At 49.1% G+C, this 17,536-nt stretch overlaps 1 protein-coding gene across 1 annotated transcript in view; it reads left to right on the top strand.

The window, feature by feature from the left end:
- Positions 1-17,536, top strand: part of NUCB1 (nucleobindin 1) — a 684,805-nt gene that overhangs the window by 96,363 nt on the left and 570,906 nt on the right. The window contains exon 4 of the mRNA XM_069606079.1: positions 1,395-1,527. Coding sequence (XP_069462180.1) covers positions 1,395-1,527 — 133 coding nt within the window. The remainder of the gene's footprint in view (positions 1-1,394; positions 1,528-17,536) is intronic.

Raw genomic sequence — 17,536 nt, 5'->3', positions numbered from 1 at the left:
CCTTGCTAGGTGTAGGACCCTCAACTGTTTGTGTCCAACAGTTCAAGGGAGGGAGATCTCGTGCTGGCCTGCCCTGGTCAATAAGAGTGTAGACGTTCGCTACCCAGAATTTGCTTTGGCAGCACCTGTTGTAGCAGCAGCTTCCCGACGTCCCCCGATGACCGCTCGTACTTTGGATTCCATGTTCCAGTGGTCGACCAGCTGAATAGCTTCATATCCCCTCCTGATATACAGAAACCTGGGGGTTTGCCCAACTCGCCGGTCTGAGGACCTGCAACATTCAAACTTTGGCTATCTAATCATTTGTAACCAGCTCAGCCGCAGTCATGATGTCACTCTGGTTTGCTGGTTGATTAGGGTATCCAGGACTTCCCGCCCAGTTACAAGCACACAGAGTTCTATTCCTGGGCTCTGGCCAGAATCTGTGCAGAATCTGACCCTATATGGCCATGTCCTAGACCTGCCCAGGATGAAGACTGCCAACAATAGAAGTAAAACAAAAAAAGACTTAAATAAGGTTTGTCATTTTGCCCCCCGTAGTGGTAAAATGGCTCCTTCGCAGTAAACGAGGATGCAGAGAAGCCCACACAAACTGTAAAAATAGGTACCACTATCACCATGTCTAGGCTGCATTGCAATAGGGAACAATCTGTTAAATAAGAGGGAACAGGGTTCTCTTCTCCTCCGCTTCAGTCCTAAAGGTAGGTAGTAGTGCTTCACAATAACCTCGGTGGCGTCTGAATCTCCTACACTAATAGCATTAAGGGCTCCCCAGGGCCCCCAAAACAAACATTATTAAGCTACTGTTCGAGGTTGAAAAAGCCCCCTCTCACTAAAAAATATCAAAATCACAAAAAAGGTCCTTGGGTATGCTGAGGGTTCCATTGAAGGGGATGGGGAAACACTGCAAAAAGCAAGTTCTTTCCTAACAGGAGTACACACAGACAGCCATGCAAGGAGACTTGTACATTGAAACATAATACATAATGTACCCTGTCCTTTGCTTGGATGATGGGTTTTTTGGGACACAAACAGATGATAATTTATCGGGGGAGAAGACTGAAGCGCCTTGTAGGAACATTCAGAAATTATAAGGGACTTGTACCATAGTGGCAGGTTGGATCTTTGTCACACACAAGAAATCTGAGGTGAGCCAGATGAGGAATGCTTAGCACAAGATGACTGAGTCCAACCGCACGTACAGGAACCTGAGCAGCCAAGCTTGTCTGCAGACTAGAATACTTTGAGTATTAAGAGATCGGCCACACTTGCATCAGCCAGTGAGCAGTATTTCAAAGGATCACCATCCCTCTCCTTGTGACGATTCTCCATCTCACAAACTTCACTTCGATCAATAGCTTTAAAATGTTTTGTTTTGTTCTTTATTGCTTTAGAATGGAAAGCTTAGCAAGGAGCTGGACTTCGTCGGCCACAATGTGCGCACCCGCCTGGACGAGCTAAAGCGGCAGGAGGTGTCTCGGCTGCGCATGCTGATCAAGGCCAAAATGGACGCCACAATGGAAGAAAGTGAGTGCGTTTTATGCTCTACTCTGAGAAAAGTACATGTAGCCCGGTAGTCATCATCTGTTGTAAGAATTCAGATCTAATGTGCTGTAAGGAGAGCAAAGGCATAATATGCCATAACAAGAATTCAGGTGACCTACTGTGTAGCATGAGGGTGCTATCCGACTATGCTATGATGTTGTCGAAGGTGACCTGTGCTGTGATAAGGGTGCCATTTTACTGTGGGGCATGGTCTGTAAAGATGAGGGATGTTTAGGGACTTTGTTAAAACTAGTTGACAACTTCAAACCGGTACTGCTATAAGAATACTGACAGGCTATGGGGACTTCCTGCAATTATACTAGACTGACTTGGGTACCGTTGCTAAGATTAGTACAGGTGGATCGATGGAAACCAATTGTTATGCTGTGCACTAATGAGCAGCACACTCACTGCAGTTTTTGCTCACATATTTTGTTATATAGGGAAACCATTCCTCTTCTATATTTTGTCCCGACTCATTGATCGTGTGTGTTAGTCTCCATGTTATACAGGTCTCTGGCCGTGGCAACCCACTTCTGTTTGGTTGGCAAGTTATCACTCTTCCAGGTCCTCGCTATGTTTACCCTAGCCTCTAGGAGAATCCTAGGAGTCATATGTGGAAGAGTTATGTAGCCTCTGTTTCCTGGCCTTGGTCCGTGCAAGAGCATACTCTTCCTTTACCCGAAGCAGGGACAGTTCCCATTTAAACCACCCCCTCATCCACCTCCCAAGCCTGCTGAGTAGGGAGGAGCGCTGCACCTGCCAAAATAAAATCACCATTAACAGGAGATGGGCTACACCCTGAGTTCTTAAATCACTAAGGGACACAAACACCAGAATGAAATTTAAGGGGATACCAATGTGGACCCCTCTTTATTCATTCAACAGACTTCTCCTTTAAACCTTTACTATTCCCTAGGATTCCTTGTGTGTGAGCTCCAACTAGATGGGGACCTGTCATGTCAGCTCGCCCTTCCTTGTAGGGGTTGCTGGGGACCCTTGGGGTTAGTCTGACTCAGCAGACCCCTTACCTTACTCGGGTGCAACCTACATGGAGCGTGAGGCCAGAGGATGGCCTGTGTGGGTGATCCAATCTTGTGAGGCGGCCTCAGGCAGGACACCACAGCATCCTGCTGCCTCGCGCCATAGTAGCTCCACTCTACCTCCTTCTAACTTAATTTCCTTCTAACTTAATTTCCATAAATATAGATCTAATATCCTACTCAACTTTTAACTCTGCTTAACATTCCCCCTAACTCGTACCCAAACTTTGTACTCCCCCCTACTTAGCAATTATCCTATATAACGGTGATTAAATATATATACATGTAACTACACGTACATTGACCTACTACATATATACTACATAAAACACTGTCACAATGGAGTGACCCCCTCACAGTACTTTCCATGGGTCTGTACTTGGCTCTGGCACACTTATGGCTGGCTGCAAGCTGGTGGAGGAGCTGCCTGTTCAAGGCTAGAAGATGTTGCTGGTTAGGGGCCCTGTCTTCTGATGGCAATTATGGCTGTGGCCTGGCATGACTATTTATTCTTTTGTGTGGCCCGTCCGCCACATGGGGCCACCAACGATCACTGCACTCCCTGCACTCTTTAAATTGTCCTGGGTGGCCCTGTGTGCGAGAGGGTGTCTGCCCGTTATCACCACTGGACCCTGCAGCCTTGTGCTGTGTTCCGGGTGGGTCCCATTAGTTGGGGGCCCACCTGCGATCACTGTGCACCTGCGGCATACCTTCAAATCTTCAGGGCGGCCCCTATTAGCATGGGGACCGCCCCTATTAGTATGGGAACCTCCCCATCACCGCACAGCATGTGCCACCATTTTAGCTTAAGGTGACATCCCCGTTGTCATGAGGACACTATCACATTCTCAGCTGCGAGTCTGCAGCCTTTTTGGGCTTCTAGGGGGACGGATTCACAGTGTTTACTTACCCCTGACTCCGATTTTCCCAGATGTTGTGGCTCATCTGGGTGTCGCTGGGGGGCTTGATCTTCTGCCGTTGGTTGCAGTGAGTTAATGCCCAGGAGTTGGCGGTTTAAGGATTTTTCCGATAAGAGTCCAACTGTAAGATGCAGCCTCTGGCAATGAAGAAATGCAAGAAACGCTGCTGCAAACCTCCTCAGGACATTTCACAGGTTGGAGAAAGGTGAGTTCCAGCGATGGTCTCCGCACACAGGTGACAAAATGTGTCCTTCCAGTCGTGGTCACAGAAGCTGCTCCAGGCCAGGATCCCTTGATGCTAGGACGCCGAAACCCGGGGAGAAGACGAATTATGGTATGAGCTGGCAACCACCGAAGTTCCGGGTTTGAAAGTAGAACAGTGACTCTTCTAAAGAGGTAGCCCACGAGAGAGGCGGTCAGTCCACCGGGCAGTTCTGGCACACTTCCAAAGGGCAGGATCGTCAAGACTGCTTAGACTAGTTGGACCCACTAGTCCAAGGGCTGAATACGGCTCAGGGTCTTTGGAGATCAGGTAGTCGCACAGGGTTTCATTGGGCCGGACAAAGGAAGGGATGCCTGGACCTCTCCAGGAGTCGTCTTCGGATCTTCAGCAGACTGTGCTTCTTCGAGGGATTCTTGGCTCCAATTATGATCTATAGAAATTACTGCAGAGGTCTTCTTATAAAAATCTGAGCTGGAAGCAAGTCCAATCCTACCAATGGTAAGGATCTGCATCATTCAGGAACAACTACTGGTTTCACATTTGCCCCACACCCAGTCTTACTCTTACATCCCGTCCCCATTCCTCCATACTGCATGGGCGTCTCTCGCTAGGGATGGGAGACAGAACCTTTTTCACCAGAAAAGACCTTCTTCCCCTTTAAATTTAGAGGCTTGCAGGGGCGCGTCACTGGGAGCATGAGCTCCCCTCATTTCACCCACCAGCGCCACTCCTCGGTCCCCTTTTCCGCGTCGACGGGAACGGGCCGTTTTCATCAGCTCTCCTGGGTTTGGCTTCAGCCATGTAATACCATGCGCTCTTCCCCGGATACTTTCTTCTGTATTTTTGTCCTTTTACCATCTCCTCATTTGCTCCTCCCTAGCGCACGTTGACTTCAGCAGGGGTCCAGCCTGCGAGGGGCTCTTCCCTACATCAGACCCCCACGCTCTTTGCCTCTGCTGCCTTGGCCCCGACCACGGCTGGGAAGGTTGTACCACGTGTGGCGCACTTACACCGCGTGCCCTGAAGAACAGGCTAGCTAGGTGGAGAGAGCTCTTCAAGAACTCACCTCCTGAGAACTTGAAGGACTTCATCAGACATAAGTCAAGGCCCAAGGGAGAGCCTCCTTTTTATTTTTTTATTTTTTTTTTTTATTATTTTTTTTTCGACGCACCCTTCAAGGGCGTCTCCTTCCCAAGGAAACTCCTGAGCGGGAGGAACCTTTCAGGTTCTCACACCAGCACTGGGACCGAGGCTAGTTCAGCTACCGGCTGTGAGGCTGACGTTTTCCGTAGATCCTTCAGGAGACAGTGTTGAGGGACAGCAAAGTTCTTTTACCGGGTGTACACCCGAGGGGCTACGCCCTAGCACCGGCCAAATGTCCGAGGGGGTGCCTGCACGCAGCACTACCGGCAATACTGCCAAAGGCAACACGCCTACCAGGCCCCGTCCTGAGATGCAGGGTAGGCCTCAATCTCCATCTCCAAGAGTCCTGCTGGAGGCCGGGCCCAGTGAGCCAAGCACCACGACTTCAGCACGTGGCAGGCAGCGTGACAAGATGGCCGCTCGTCTGATACCGCCCCTTGGAGTGGAGCAGGTGGGAGAACGAGTTACAAGGTGGGACTGGTGTCAACCAGGTACGTGGCCTACTGTTTAGTCATCAGCATCACCCTGCAACCATATAGACCGAGTATGCACCAGCCCCAGCTACCCCGTCAACATCACCTGCCACCCCACCGGCCTGTTAGGACAGGTTTTTCGAAAAATTCCTCTCTCATGAGATCTCAGATGGGGGCCATCCTTCGGGATGTCATCAGGGACATGCTTCCCCTTCATCCCAGGCTTTCCTTTCCGCCCTAGGTCTTCCTCCTTATTCTGGGTTCTTGACCGTGCCCTCTTTTGTCCTTTGTCTTCATCCTCGTCCTTTTCGAAGGCCACACATCAATTTGCTTTTCCAAGTTGTGATGTCAATTTTCTCTACTAATCTCCTAGGTCCCCTATCTCTACCAAGTTGCCAAGTCCTCTTCCTAATCCAAGGTCCTCTTCATCTTCCAAGTTCCCAAGTTGTCATTCTCTTGCACCTCATCCTCACCCTCTTCCGTCTTATCCCATGTCCTCATCACAGGTAGTCTTCGTCCTCCATGTCCCAAGTCGTCCTCCTCCTAGGCATTGGAGTGCATCGTCGTCCTCCACGTCTCAGATAATCTTCTTCTTACTCTGGGTACCAAAACGTCCTTCTCATCCCAGAATGTCTTACTCTTCCTTCTGATCCCAGATAGTCTTCTTGTGTGTCTCAGGCACTTGTACCGGTCAGTCTCCTTTTTTATCAGAGGTCCTCATCCAGGGTTCTCTTCCTCTTTGTCTCGGATTCTCTTCGATCTGGGTCCTCTTCCCCATTATCCAAGTACTTCGTCACATGTCTATATCCTCTTCCTTTTCCAAGGTCGCATGCCAATTTTCTTTTCCACGGTGGATGGTCCCTTTACTCTTCCAAGTTCCTGGGTCATCTTCCTATTCCAAGGTACTGTTCCTCTTCCAAGGTACCAGGTCCTCTCCCTCTTTCAGGGTTCGATGTCCTCTTCCTCTTCCAAGCTCCCTGACCCTCTTCCAAGATCCCAGGTCACCTGCATTGGCCGAGGTTCAAGTCTTCTACCATACCTTGGTCCTCGTCACATGTCATCTTCCTCTTCATTTTTGTCTCGGGTACACATTCTCTTCTGCCTCATTCCTCCGGGTACCAGGTCATTGTCGTCCTCCGAGTTCACAGGCAGTCTTCCTCTTTGTCCCAGGCCCTCATACCGGGTTCTCTTCCTCCTTAACCCACATCTTCATCCCAGCTTCATTTTCTCTTTGTGAGGGGTCCTCTTCGGCTTGGGTCCTCTTCCCCTTTATCACAGGTCTTCCCCTTCATTCAGGTCTTCCTCTTCGCCCTTATCATGGGGTCCTTGTCCATTCCATCTTCATCCTCATACCGTGTCTTCATCCTCTTCCATTTCCAAGGTCCCACATCAATTTTCTTTTCCAAGGTCCCATTTGAATTTTCTCTTCCAAGGTCCCAGGGTCCAATTCCTTTTCCAAGTTCCCAGCTTCTCATTCTCTTCCAACTTGTCCTGTTCCTCTTCCGTCTTATCCCATGTCCTCATCACAGGTAGTCTTCACCTTCATCCATGTCCCAGGTCCTCGTCCTCCTCTGCGTCACAGCGACCCAGAAAGTCTTCCTCTTCCTCTGTCACAGGCACTCGTACCGGGTACTCTTCCCTTTTTTCCCAGGGTCTCATCCCAGGTTATCTTCCTCTTTTTCCTGCATCTTCTTAGAGCCGATTAATCTTCGCCTTTGTTGTGAGTTTTACTCTCTGTCCCAGGTGGCCATCTTCCTCCTCATTCTGAGCCCTTGACTGTGCCCTCTTTGTCCTTGTCCTGTGCCTTCATCCTCTTCCTTTTCGAAGACAACACATCAATTTACTTTTCCAAGGATGCATGTCAATGTTCTCTTCCAAGGTCCCCTTCCTCCTCCAAGTTCCTAAATCCTCTTCCAAGGTCCCAGGGTCCAATACCTCTTCGAAGGTTCCCAGGTTCTCATTCTCTTCCACCTCGCCCCCACCCTCTTCTGTCTTATGTGTCAGTTGGTGAATGCGACCTGAGGTAAGAGGGAAACCGCCTGCCTCCACACAGGGGATCACTCAAATACAGTGTTTCATTGATTTGTAATCCATTGCCTGCAATGAGAATTGCAATTGGAACGTTGTGTTTGGCCTTAATTCAGTGCACCTGCACAGGCCCAATCCACTGTCTTCCCCGACTTGCCACATTCAAAAACGATGTGTTTAATTGATTTGTAATCCATTGCCTGCATTGAGAATTGCAATTGGAACGTTGTGTTTGGCCTTAAAACGCACCTGCGCAGGCACAATCCACTGTCCTCCCCCACTTGCCAGCCCGAACCGTTGACTCCTCCCCCACCCCTACTGTGATTGGCCCTTTGCCGCTTTTAGCACAGCCTCCCATGCAGCCCTGTGGCTAAGGGCCCAAGGCAAAGGGTGGCTCCAGTCAGTCTCTGCAGGTGTCGGCAGAGGCGGCCAGGGGCCTGCCATTAACACTCTCCAAAGCCGAATCGCTGCTTTCGCCATTCCTGTGGCACTTCCACGTAATAAGCACACCCTTCCTCCTAGCTAGCCCTGCGCCAGAAGCACAAGACTAACCCACAGACCCCACTATTACAGACAACCAGCAGTGGCTGCAAAGTCATCCCACCAAACCAGCAGTTGCAACAGGCCAAAGCACCCTGATGTAACTCACGACGAATAGGCTGCTGTCAGCCAGCATCAATGTATAAGGTAGGAACAATCTATTCTATCTACAACATATACTGACACCATCATATGAAACCTCCTTTACCACATTGTATTGTGAGGCTTGGGCACCTCTCCCACTATACAAGAACCTTCTAGGTGTGCTCCGCTCTATCTGAAACTGCATTGAAACAGCATTTGAGACTGCATTTTGAAACTTAGGCCTCTCTCCCACTATACAGGACTCTCGAATCTCAGCGTGCTCTCCTGTAATATACTGCACTCTGAAACTTAGGCCTCGACACCTCAATACAGGGCCCTCAGGTCCACATTTACTCTCCTGGATCAATGTGCACTGTGAGGCCTGAGCATCTCCCTCACTGTGCAAGACTCTCAAGCCTGGGTGTCCCCGCCTGCACCAAGCTGCATTGTAGAACTAGGCCTTTTCCCACTACGCAAAACTCACATCTGGGGGTGTTCTCCTGTAGTATTACACCTAGATGTACTCTCCTGTGCCTGAACTGCACTGTAAAACCCGGGCCTCCCTGCCACTCTACACGAAAGACAACTCTAGGTGTCCCCACCTCCATCTCATACCTTAAACCTGACACACCGTGAGGCCGGAGGTTCTCTTGCTATCCAGGTACTCCAGTCTAGGTGTCCAATTGCTGCCTAGGTGTTCCCAGTCTAGGTGTTCAATTTCTGCTGGCACTCTGAGAGGCATGAACCTTCCTCCCGATATCTAGGCATCTTAAACAAAATTATTATTATTGGGTGTTAATTACCACCTACCTCCCTCAAACCTAACCTCCCATGTCACCCAGCCGTCCCCATCCTGATACTTCATCACTTCCTGCCATCTGCGAAGCCAAACCCTCTCCCGATAGCTAGATGCCCCATTCTTGCTCACTGCCTGCATTTGCGGAACCAGACCTACCTGCTGCTGTCCAAGGATCAGTAATCAAGCTGTTCAATCATCTTTGACTCCCGCCGAAACATACATCGCTTCGGACATCTGATACCCCACACCCTAGAATAAAATCGCATTGTATACCGCCTGTAAAATTCTAAGCTCTCCACCTCTTGCTTCTCAGTCGTCTGGGTATTATCAGTACCTGCTACAATTGAATCCTAGGAACCTGACACCCAGGACACCCAGCAAGCATCAAAGCCAATAACTACTACCACAATCCCCACCCCAGTTACATGCACTCATAGCCCATATCCAGACGCCCCACCCACTAACGTTCAATACCCCCCAGGACCACCCCTACCCAACTGACTGAACAAAGACACACCCTCAAACATCCAGACGGAATAACAAAGAGGATTAATATCAACACTACTAGCCTAGCACGAGGCACCACAGTTGGAAAACTGCCCCTATAAACCTAACACTCCGACCAACTCCTCCCACCAAAGACGCAAAATGCCCCAACGTAGAATTGGACGCAGACAAAGAGAAAAGGAACACAGTACAAATAATATAGATACACAAGCTTAACCGCCCCCAGCAGAAGACGCCTTCAAAACAGAACACACCCCGCAAAACAATACTATCAACAGAACAAAATTGCAAGAGAAAAATTCTTATACCTTACACCGTACCTCTGACCAACCAAAGAACCTAGATACTTCAACGACACCCACTTTTCCACACGGATAAAAAAAAACCTGAACAGAACAAAAGAAGAGTGGACCCAAGAAGTGAATGGGATGATGCCAACCCCCTTATTCCCTACATCACAAGAAAGAAGGCACTATCGATACCCAACCCACATCAAATGGCAAGAGATGAAGAAACTATAGAAGTCCGCAAACCAATTATCAATATCACAGACTGATTCAACGACGAAGCTGCCTTCACAGAACCTCAACTGTTCGGAGCCAACATAAAAGCACCCCAACTGAACACCCAAAAATCAAAACCGGGAACAACAAATAAACCAAATCATACCAAAAAGATCCACTGCAATCTAATTAACATAACATCAATGTCCAAACACACCACCGAAATCTACGACCTCCTAATTGACGGAGGCATCGACATCCTTTTCGTATCCGAAACATGGCTAGATGACAACTAAAAGATCACCCTTAATAACTGCCTGCCTGATACCTTCAAATGCATCCAAATAAATAGGAAAACGAAAAGTGGTGGTGGACTGGCAATCATCCATATGGAAAACTTGGAAATTAAAGCAGAAGACCCATTAAACATCAACACATGCGAATCCCTAATCATACGTCTATTAACAAATCCCAGAACAAACCTGAAATTCATACTGGTATACAGACCACTAACGTACGATGAGGCTTTCATAGAGCACTTCATAGAAGCAATCACCAACCTAGCTATCGAGCGTAACCACCTGATTATCCTCCGAGACTTCAACATCTGGTTCAAAGAAACCACAGCCTCACAAAAATCTCTTACCAACTAGCTAATAACAATGAAACTAGCTGGTTAAAGGAGCAACCCACACGGCAGGACATACACTGGACGCAATCTTCGCCAACAGAAAACTAATTACCACGGCCACCGATTCAGATCCTTTGGAGCGACTACCTCATCATCCCCTTCGTAATCACACTGCCCTCCCCAATAACCAAGAAACAAGAAAAGCTCATGAAAAGAAACTGGAGAACCATAAAAAAGTCCAACTTAACAGAACGACTGGAGATCACCAAACCACAACCATGGGTGAAGCTGACCTAGACAATAAAATAGATATACTTAACAACTGGATCACCACAACAATCGACGAGATCGCCAAAGCAAAACCTTTCAATCCATCCCGCAAAAGAGCAACAGCAAAATGGTTCACCCCACTAATAGGCGCCATGAAAAGGAAAAAACGAGAAATAGAATGGAGGATCAATAAAGACTGCAGAAAGAAATTAAAACTTCAACAACATACCTGTTCATCCAAAAAGGAAATGCAAAAAGGAAATACTACGACGACAGAATCCTCAAAGCACCAAACACCCAAAAAGAAATATTTAAAATCATAAACAAAATAAAAAACCCACCCGGCTGCAACCACGCTCCAATACCATCGATGAAATGTATGCAGTGACCTCGCAGACCACTTCAAAAATAAAATCATGACCATCCAACAGACCATAAAAAACAACCACGCAACCACAACACTGAAGACACCCACCTATGCAAGGAACACCAGAACAAACTCCAAAACTTCCCGCACATATTAGTGGAGACTTTCATCAAACTGGTAAATCAAAGCAACAAATCAGGCACCCCTACAGATCCCTGCCTCCCTGACATCTACAAATCAATCCTAATCAATCCTCACAAGGAACACCAATGGAATACTACATGAACGTCCTCAACAAATCAATCTCAACAGGGAGAGTGCCTCAAGCCTTCAAATCAGCATACATCAAACCGCTCCTCAAGGGTACAGCAGGAAATGTAGAGGACCTCTCCAACTACAGGCCCATCTCCAACATCCCCTACCCAGCTAAACTCCTGGAAACGCACATATATAGAACAACCCATGAATTCATAGAAGAACACCGCCTATTAAACCAGGCACAAGTAGGCTTCAGACCGATGAGAGGAACAGAAACAGCACTTATTTTCAATCTGGGATGATCTAAAGGCAAACGCGGACTCAAACAACAGCACTGGTCTGATACTTTTAGACCTCCTTTGCGACATTCGACACAGTTAACCACGACATCCTCATCATGAGACTGGAAGAATTCGGAATCGCCAACAACGCCTCACTTTGGATCAGATCCTTCATAACAAACAGAACAGAAACAATATGGATGAAAACTTACAAAGTAAGTTCACGAGAATCGTCATGTGGAGTCCCACAAGGATCATCCTTCTTGCCACTACAATTCAACATCTACCTGTCACAGATAATTAAAATCATCGAAAGACATGGCCTCACCTGTTACAACTATGCTGACGACGCACAAATAAACTGCCTTCATGAAATATACAACTGGATGTACTTTGACTACCTCAAACTCAACCCAGGCAAAACTGAAATAATGATCATCATAAAAAACAAAGACAACCTCCACATCCCATCATCGATTGTAAAAATAAAAAATAAAAACTCGCTCTAGAGCCACAAGTTAATGCCCTAATCAAGAAATGCTTCTTTCTCTGTTTCTCCGTCATCGCTCTCCTCATGTCCAGATTAGACTACGCCAACAGCTTATATCTAGGCATGCCCAAACGACTCTTAAACTCCAATGCATAAAAAATGCAGCAGCCAGACTGCTCCTTTAACTTCCGTGAAGAGAGCACATCACACCAGCGCTGAAAATGCTACTCTGGCTACACATCAAACAGTGAATCAGGGTCAAATAAATGTGCATAACGCACAGAACAATCCACGACCCAAGGTGTAGAGTTCCTAAGAAGAAAACTAAGCGTACATCACACTACAAGGCCACTCAGATCCAGCAGCGACATCCGTTTGGAACCCAAATCATACAACAAGAGAAAACTCGTAGGATCTTCTTTCTCTCACCTCGCCCCAAAGACCTGAAACGAACTACCAGAGAACATACGGAGCACAAGAGATCACCTAAAATTCAGGAAACTCCCCAAATCATGGCTCGTCACCCCATAACCCGAATGAATGCTCATAAGGACATACACAGCGGAACTAGGCTGAGAGAGAATCCTATCCCGATTCGTGAAGCCATCGACCCTTACAAGAAGTAAGGATATACGGGTCTACAACATATCCTTTTATCAATTAAAAGACAAACCACATGGAATCATACCAAAGCACATCCACAGATCAATCGGGAAGGAAGGCAAGCTATGACCTAGCAATAACACCTGGGCCACCTCGTAAACCCGGGCAGCAATGGACCACCGACAGTAAATAGATAGGAAGAAGCGGGAATGATAATATAACACCACTACCTAAGCAGGGATAATGCTCGCTCTCCCGGGTTTACTCAGCTCTATAACTTAGCTGGGGGCCATCCCTAACACTGCCCCTGAAACTAGACAGTCAGGAAAGGGAAGAGAAAGAATATTCCTACCGAATGGACTACCGACAGTAAATAGATAGAAAGGAGCAGGTGAATGATAACATAACACCACTATCAAACAAGGGGATAATGCTCGCCAAACCGAGTCTACTAAGTCAATACATTTGCTAGGAACCATCCACACCATCGCCCTAGAAACTAGGCTGTCAGTAAAGCAAGAGAAAGAATATACCTACCCAGTATGACAACTTGATACATAAAACAAAACTACAAGGATTAAGAGACCTATAACCCACTAACCAAAACCTCAAATTTATGCATACTTCACACAAATACCCACACAACCACCTCTGTCACAGCAAACCGCACAGACTTCACCACACCGCAACAACAATCAATCAACACATAGATTGCAACAGCACGCAAGGACTCACTTCGATCCTATATGCACACCCAAGCTCAGCGCACAGTGAAAACCGAACTGAAGCTGCCAACAGCACACCACCTTCTCACTTTCCTACGCCCTCTTCACCCACTAACCCACCCCCACCTCTTTGTTTACAGATCCGCCTGAGCGCTTGGAGACCAACTCTGTTGGTGACGCTGCGCTATATAAATACCTTTGACATTAACATGCTCCCACCAGCCATTCTGCCTTTGCCTATAGTCATTCCTGCTATGACTCCGGCCCCACAGGCCCCGGTACAGCCCCTGCTGCCCTCGCCGGTTCCTTCGATTCTGGCACCGGTACAGCCTCTGCCTCCCACAGTTAAGCCGGTCCAGTACCAGCCTCTGCTGCAGCCTCCTGTCTCCACACGTCAGCCCTCGGCGCACAGCACTCCCCCACCCGTGCCGGACGCTCAGGTGGATACAGATGAGTAATTCACCCTGACTACTATCGTTAGCCAAGGCCTTCCACGAACGACTCGCAGGCCTGGCAGAGTGCTTGTGCCTTCCTCAACCCGAGGTTGAACAACCGGAGGAGAGGGCTGGGGGAATGGCTGAGGTCCTCACTCTACACCACATGGCTAGAACGGGTCTCCCAATGCAGAAGGCCGTTGTTGCCTTGGCCAAAAAGGGGTGGCTCAAACCCCACTCGGCCCAACCTGTCAATCAGCGTCTCGATGCCAAGTATAGGCAGATGGAGGGGGATACACTGTTGCTGTGGGCCCACCCTCAACCTCACTCTTCTGCGATGGCTGTGGCGTCACTCTACTGAAAGCCTCTGTGATTGCTGCAGCGTCACTCTACTCAAAGCCTCAGTCGTCCTCGGCCACGTTTCCTCGGCACTGTTGGGCAAGGAAGAAAAGATCTTGGAGCGAGCTTTATTCCAACACTTTTCTGCATCTTCGTCAAGCAAACGCGGATGCCAAGCTGGCAGCTGTTAACCAGAGGCTTTGGCGGGAAATAGCCGACTTCCTTCCAGAACTTCTGGTGCAGAGCCAGGCACGTTTCAAGGCGGGACTGGCGGAGGCTAAAATGGTGGCCCAAGACGTCATGGAACCCACCGTGGCCCACATTGACACCTCTGGCCGGGAAATTTGCGTCGCCACGGACATGAGAAGGACTGCCTGGCTTTGTGCTACTAAATTCAATCCAGACATCCAGGAACGCATATTTGACCTTCCGTTCGAGGGTGGTGACCTCTTTCACTCCACCTCCCATGAGGAGCTAGATAAAAAGAAAAACAGTTTGCAAACTGCAAAGTCTTTATCCTTACGAAGGCCACGCCCAAGGCGTACACCCAGTCACATCAATGCTCTGACAAGGGGTGGGCGTTCCGTGGGTTCCGCGGCTTCCAAGAAAGGAAGTCCAGGCAGCCGGACCATTCCCACAGTCAACACTGGCGACAACAAAAGGGGGGGAGCAAGGGCTTCTTTCAGTCCTCCTCCGTCACAGCCTCAGAGGGAAAGAAGGCATGACACGCCTCTTCGGGTCCACTTGTCTCTGGTGGGGGGCAGGCTTGCCCTTCACACACAGTTTTGGTGTCAGAGGTTTGCAGACCCCTGTATCTCTGTTGTATCCACGGGGTACAAACCTACCGATCCCTTTCCCTCCTCCCCTTCACTCCCACAGATTGAGACAGCAACTCTGTTGGCGTAAATGCGGTCTCTCGTCGAGAGCCAGGCAGTGGAATAAGTCCCAGCCTCCCAGCGAGGATTGGGCTTCTACTCCAGGATTATCGCCATACAAAAGAACAACCAGGCTGGCCTGAGAGTTGTGTTGGACCTCTCCACCCTCAACCTCTCCTTCCCTCTTCAAAAATTCAAGATGGTTATGCCAGCACTCATTGCAGACACATTGTGCAGAGGAGACTGGATGTGCTCCCTGGAGCGGAAGGACACTTATCTACACGTCCCGATTTGGCAGCTGCATCGCTCCTTTCTGCGATTCAGGCTCATGGGCTGCCATTTCCAATACAAGGTGCTACCCTTTGGTCTCAATTCAGCCCCCAGGGTATTCATCAGGCTCATGAATGCAGTGGAAGCCCTCCTCGGGGCCCAGGGCCACCACGTCTACCCGTACCTGGACTGGCTTGTCAGGGTGAGATCCCCAGAGACGGTGCATCACACTTCCTTCACCCTTATGGTCACACGCCAAGAGCTGGGATTTTTGGTCAATCTGAAAAATTCTCAGTTGCAGCCTATGCAGAACCTGACCTTCATGGGCCTCATCTGCGACACAAGCTCCGAGAGAGTTTTTCCCTCGGAGGACAAGATCACGGCCATCAAGAAGGCCACCACTCACTTCCTCCCTTGAGAGGTGACCTCGGCCTGGTGGTACCAACACTTATTAGGTATTATGGAGCGGTCCTACTGGCCGTACCCCACACGAGACTCAAAATGAGGAAATTACAGCTGCACTTCACAGCCTTATGGAATCAGAGGAGGGGCTCCCAAGTGTAGCTTGTCGGCATCCCTCCTTCTCTCCTCCAGGACCTCGCATGTTGGTCCAGGGAATGCAACCTGCGGAAGGGCAAGCCCTTCCGACAGCCGACCCCGCAGGTCACTATCACCACGGATTCCTCCCTGGAGGATTGGGGGGCCACTTTGGACAGCCACAGTGTCCATGGGGTCTGGACCCTGCAGGAGGAGTTGTCCCATATGAACTGGCTGGAGCTGAAAGCCATCTGGCTAGCTCTCAAAGCTTTTCTACCACTCATTGGGGGCAAGGTCGTCCTCATTCAGACGGATAACTCCACCAGCATGCACTATGTCAACAAGCAGGGTGGGACCAGATCCCCTCCACTATGCAGCCTTGCAGTCAGCATGTGGGAGTGGGCCATGGAGAACAACATCTATCTGATGGCCGTCCATCTTCCGGGGGAAGACCATCCTGGAAGCAGACCGGCTCCACAGACTGGGAGCGGACAATTACGAGTGGCAATTGAATGATCAGGTGCTGCTGGAAATCTTCAGCAGATGGGGTCATCCCTGAGGTGGATCTCTTTGCCTCCTGGGACAACAAGTAGTGCCAGCAGTTCGCGTCCTGGAAGGGGCAGGGCCCGGCCATCTGGGTGACGTCTTCCAGAAACAGTGGAACGGCATGACAGCCTATGCCTTCCCTCACACCCCTGGTCCACAGGGTGATCTGCAAGACAAAGGAATTGTGTCACCTCAGCATCATTCTGATAGCTCTGTGGTGGCCAGCGAGACCATGGTTCTCGGAGCTTCTCAGCCGCTCTGCCAGACCACCCATTCACCTGCCTGTTAGGGAGAATTCTCTGTTTAGGCTGAATTTCCCTACCTAGTGAGTCCCCCAGCAGCTTTGCTGGATTTCTGGGGTTTAATTTTTTCTCCTGCCAAGAGTGAGACTCTTTTACCCTCACTCTTGGACATGTTGAAGTGTGTTTTCTTGGTTAAACCTTGTGTTGAATGGGCTATGGGGTCTTTTACTCCATAGGGCCTCATGTATTTTTGTGATGTGGGTCACACAGCACCCTCTGTGCCGTGACCCAGGGGTGTCCTAGGGACTCCCCAACATAGACTCCATACCCTGGGACTGACTACTGTCTCCCAGGGCATGTAAAGTCACCAAAGACTTTGCTAGTCTTGAATCCTGAACAGAACCAGTACAAACCATCATATTGTGGACGTACTGGCTGGGGCAATTCGATTGCCCCAGGGTCTGTTAGTCGAGGGGGCACGTCTCCGTCCCCCCTGATCGAGTTTTGGCTGGTGGCAGTGGAAACTACTTTTTATATTCGACCGCGAATATTTCCCTATGGGATTTCCCATTGTTTTAGGCTAACACATTTAATTAATTATTTACGGTAGCCTTAAACATACCGCCGGTTTATATATTTATTTTTATAACTCCGGTTGGGACTTTTTGCCAAAACTTGATTCTAAAATGGCGCTGGTGTTCGCCTCTGTAACTCTGACCCAAAGTGGAGCCCTTTGTTCCACTTTTGGCGGGCTTCTCCACAGAAGCCCTCCAAAGTGGTGCCACTCTGTCTGGGGTACTTAGGAGGGGTGGAGGGGGATTTAGGCACCCTGGACTGAGTTACCTTGGTAACTCAAGTCG

Source organism: Ambystoma mexicanum, chromosome 1p (assembly GCF_040938575.1).
Source record: "Ambystoma mexicanum isolate Mex_15411 chromosome 1p, UKY_AmexF1_1, whole genome shotgun sequence".
Taxonomy (NCBI): domain Eukaryota; kingdom Metazoa; phylum Chordata; class Amphibia; order Caudata; family Ambystomatidae; genus Ambystoma; species Ambystoma mexicanum.
Note: the sequence above shows the minus strand (reverse complement) of the source record. Positions and strands in the feature narration are given on the sequence as shown.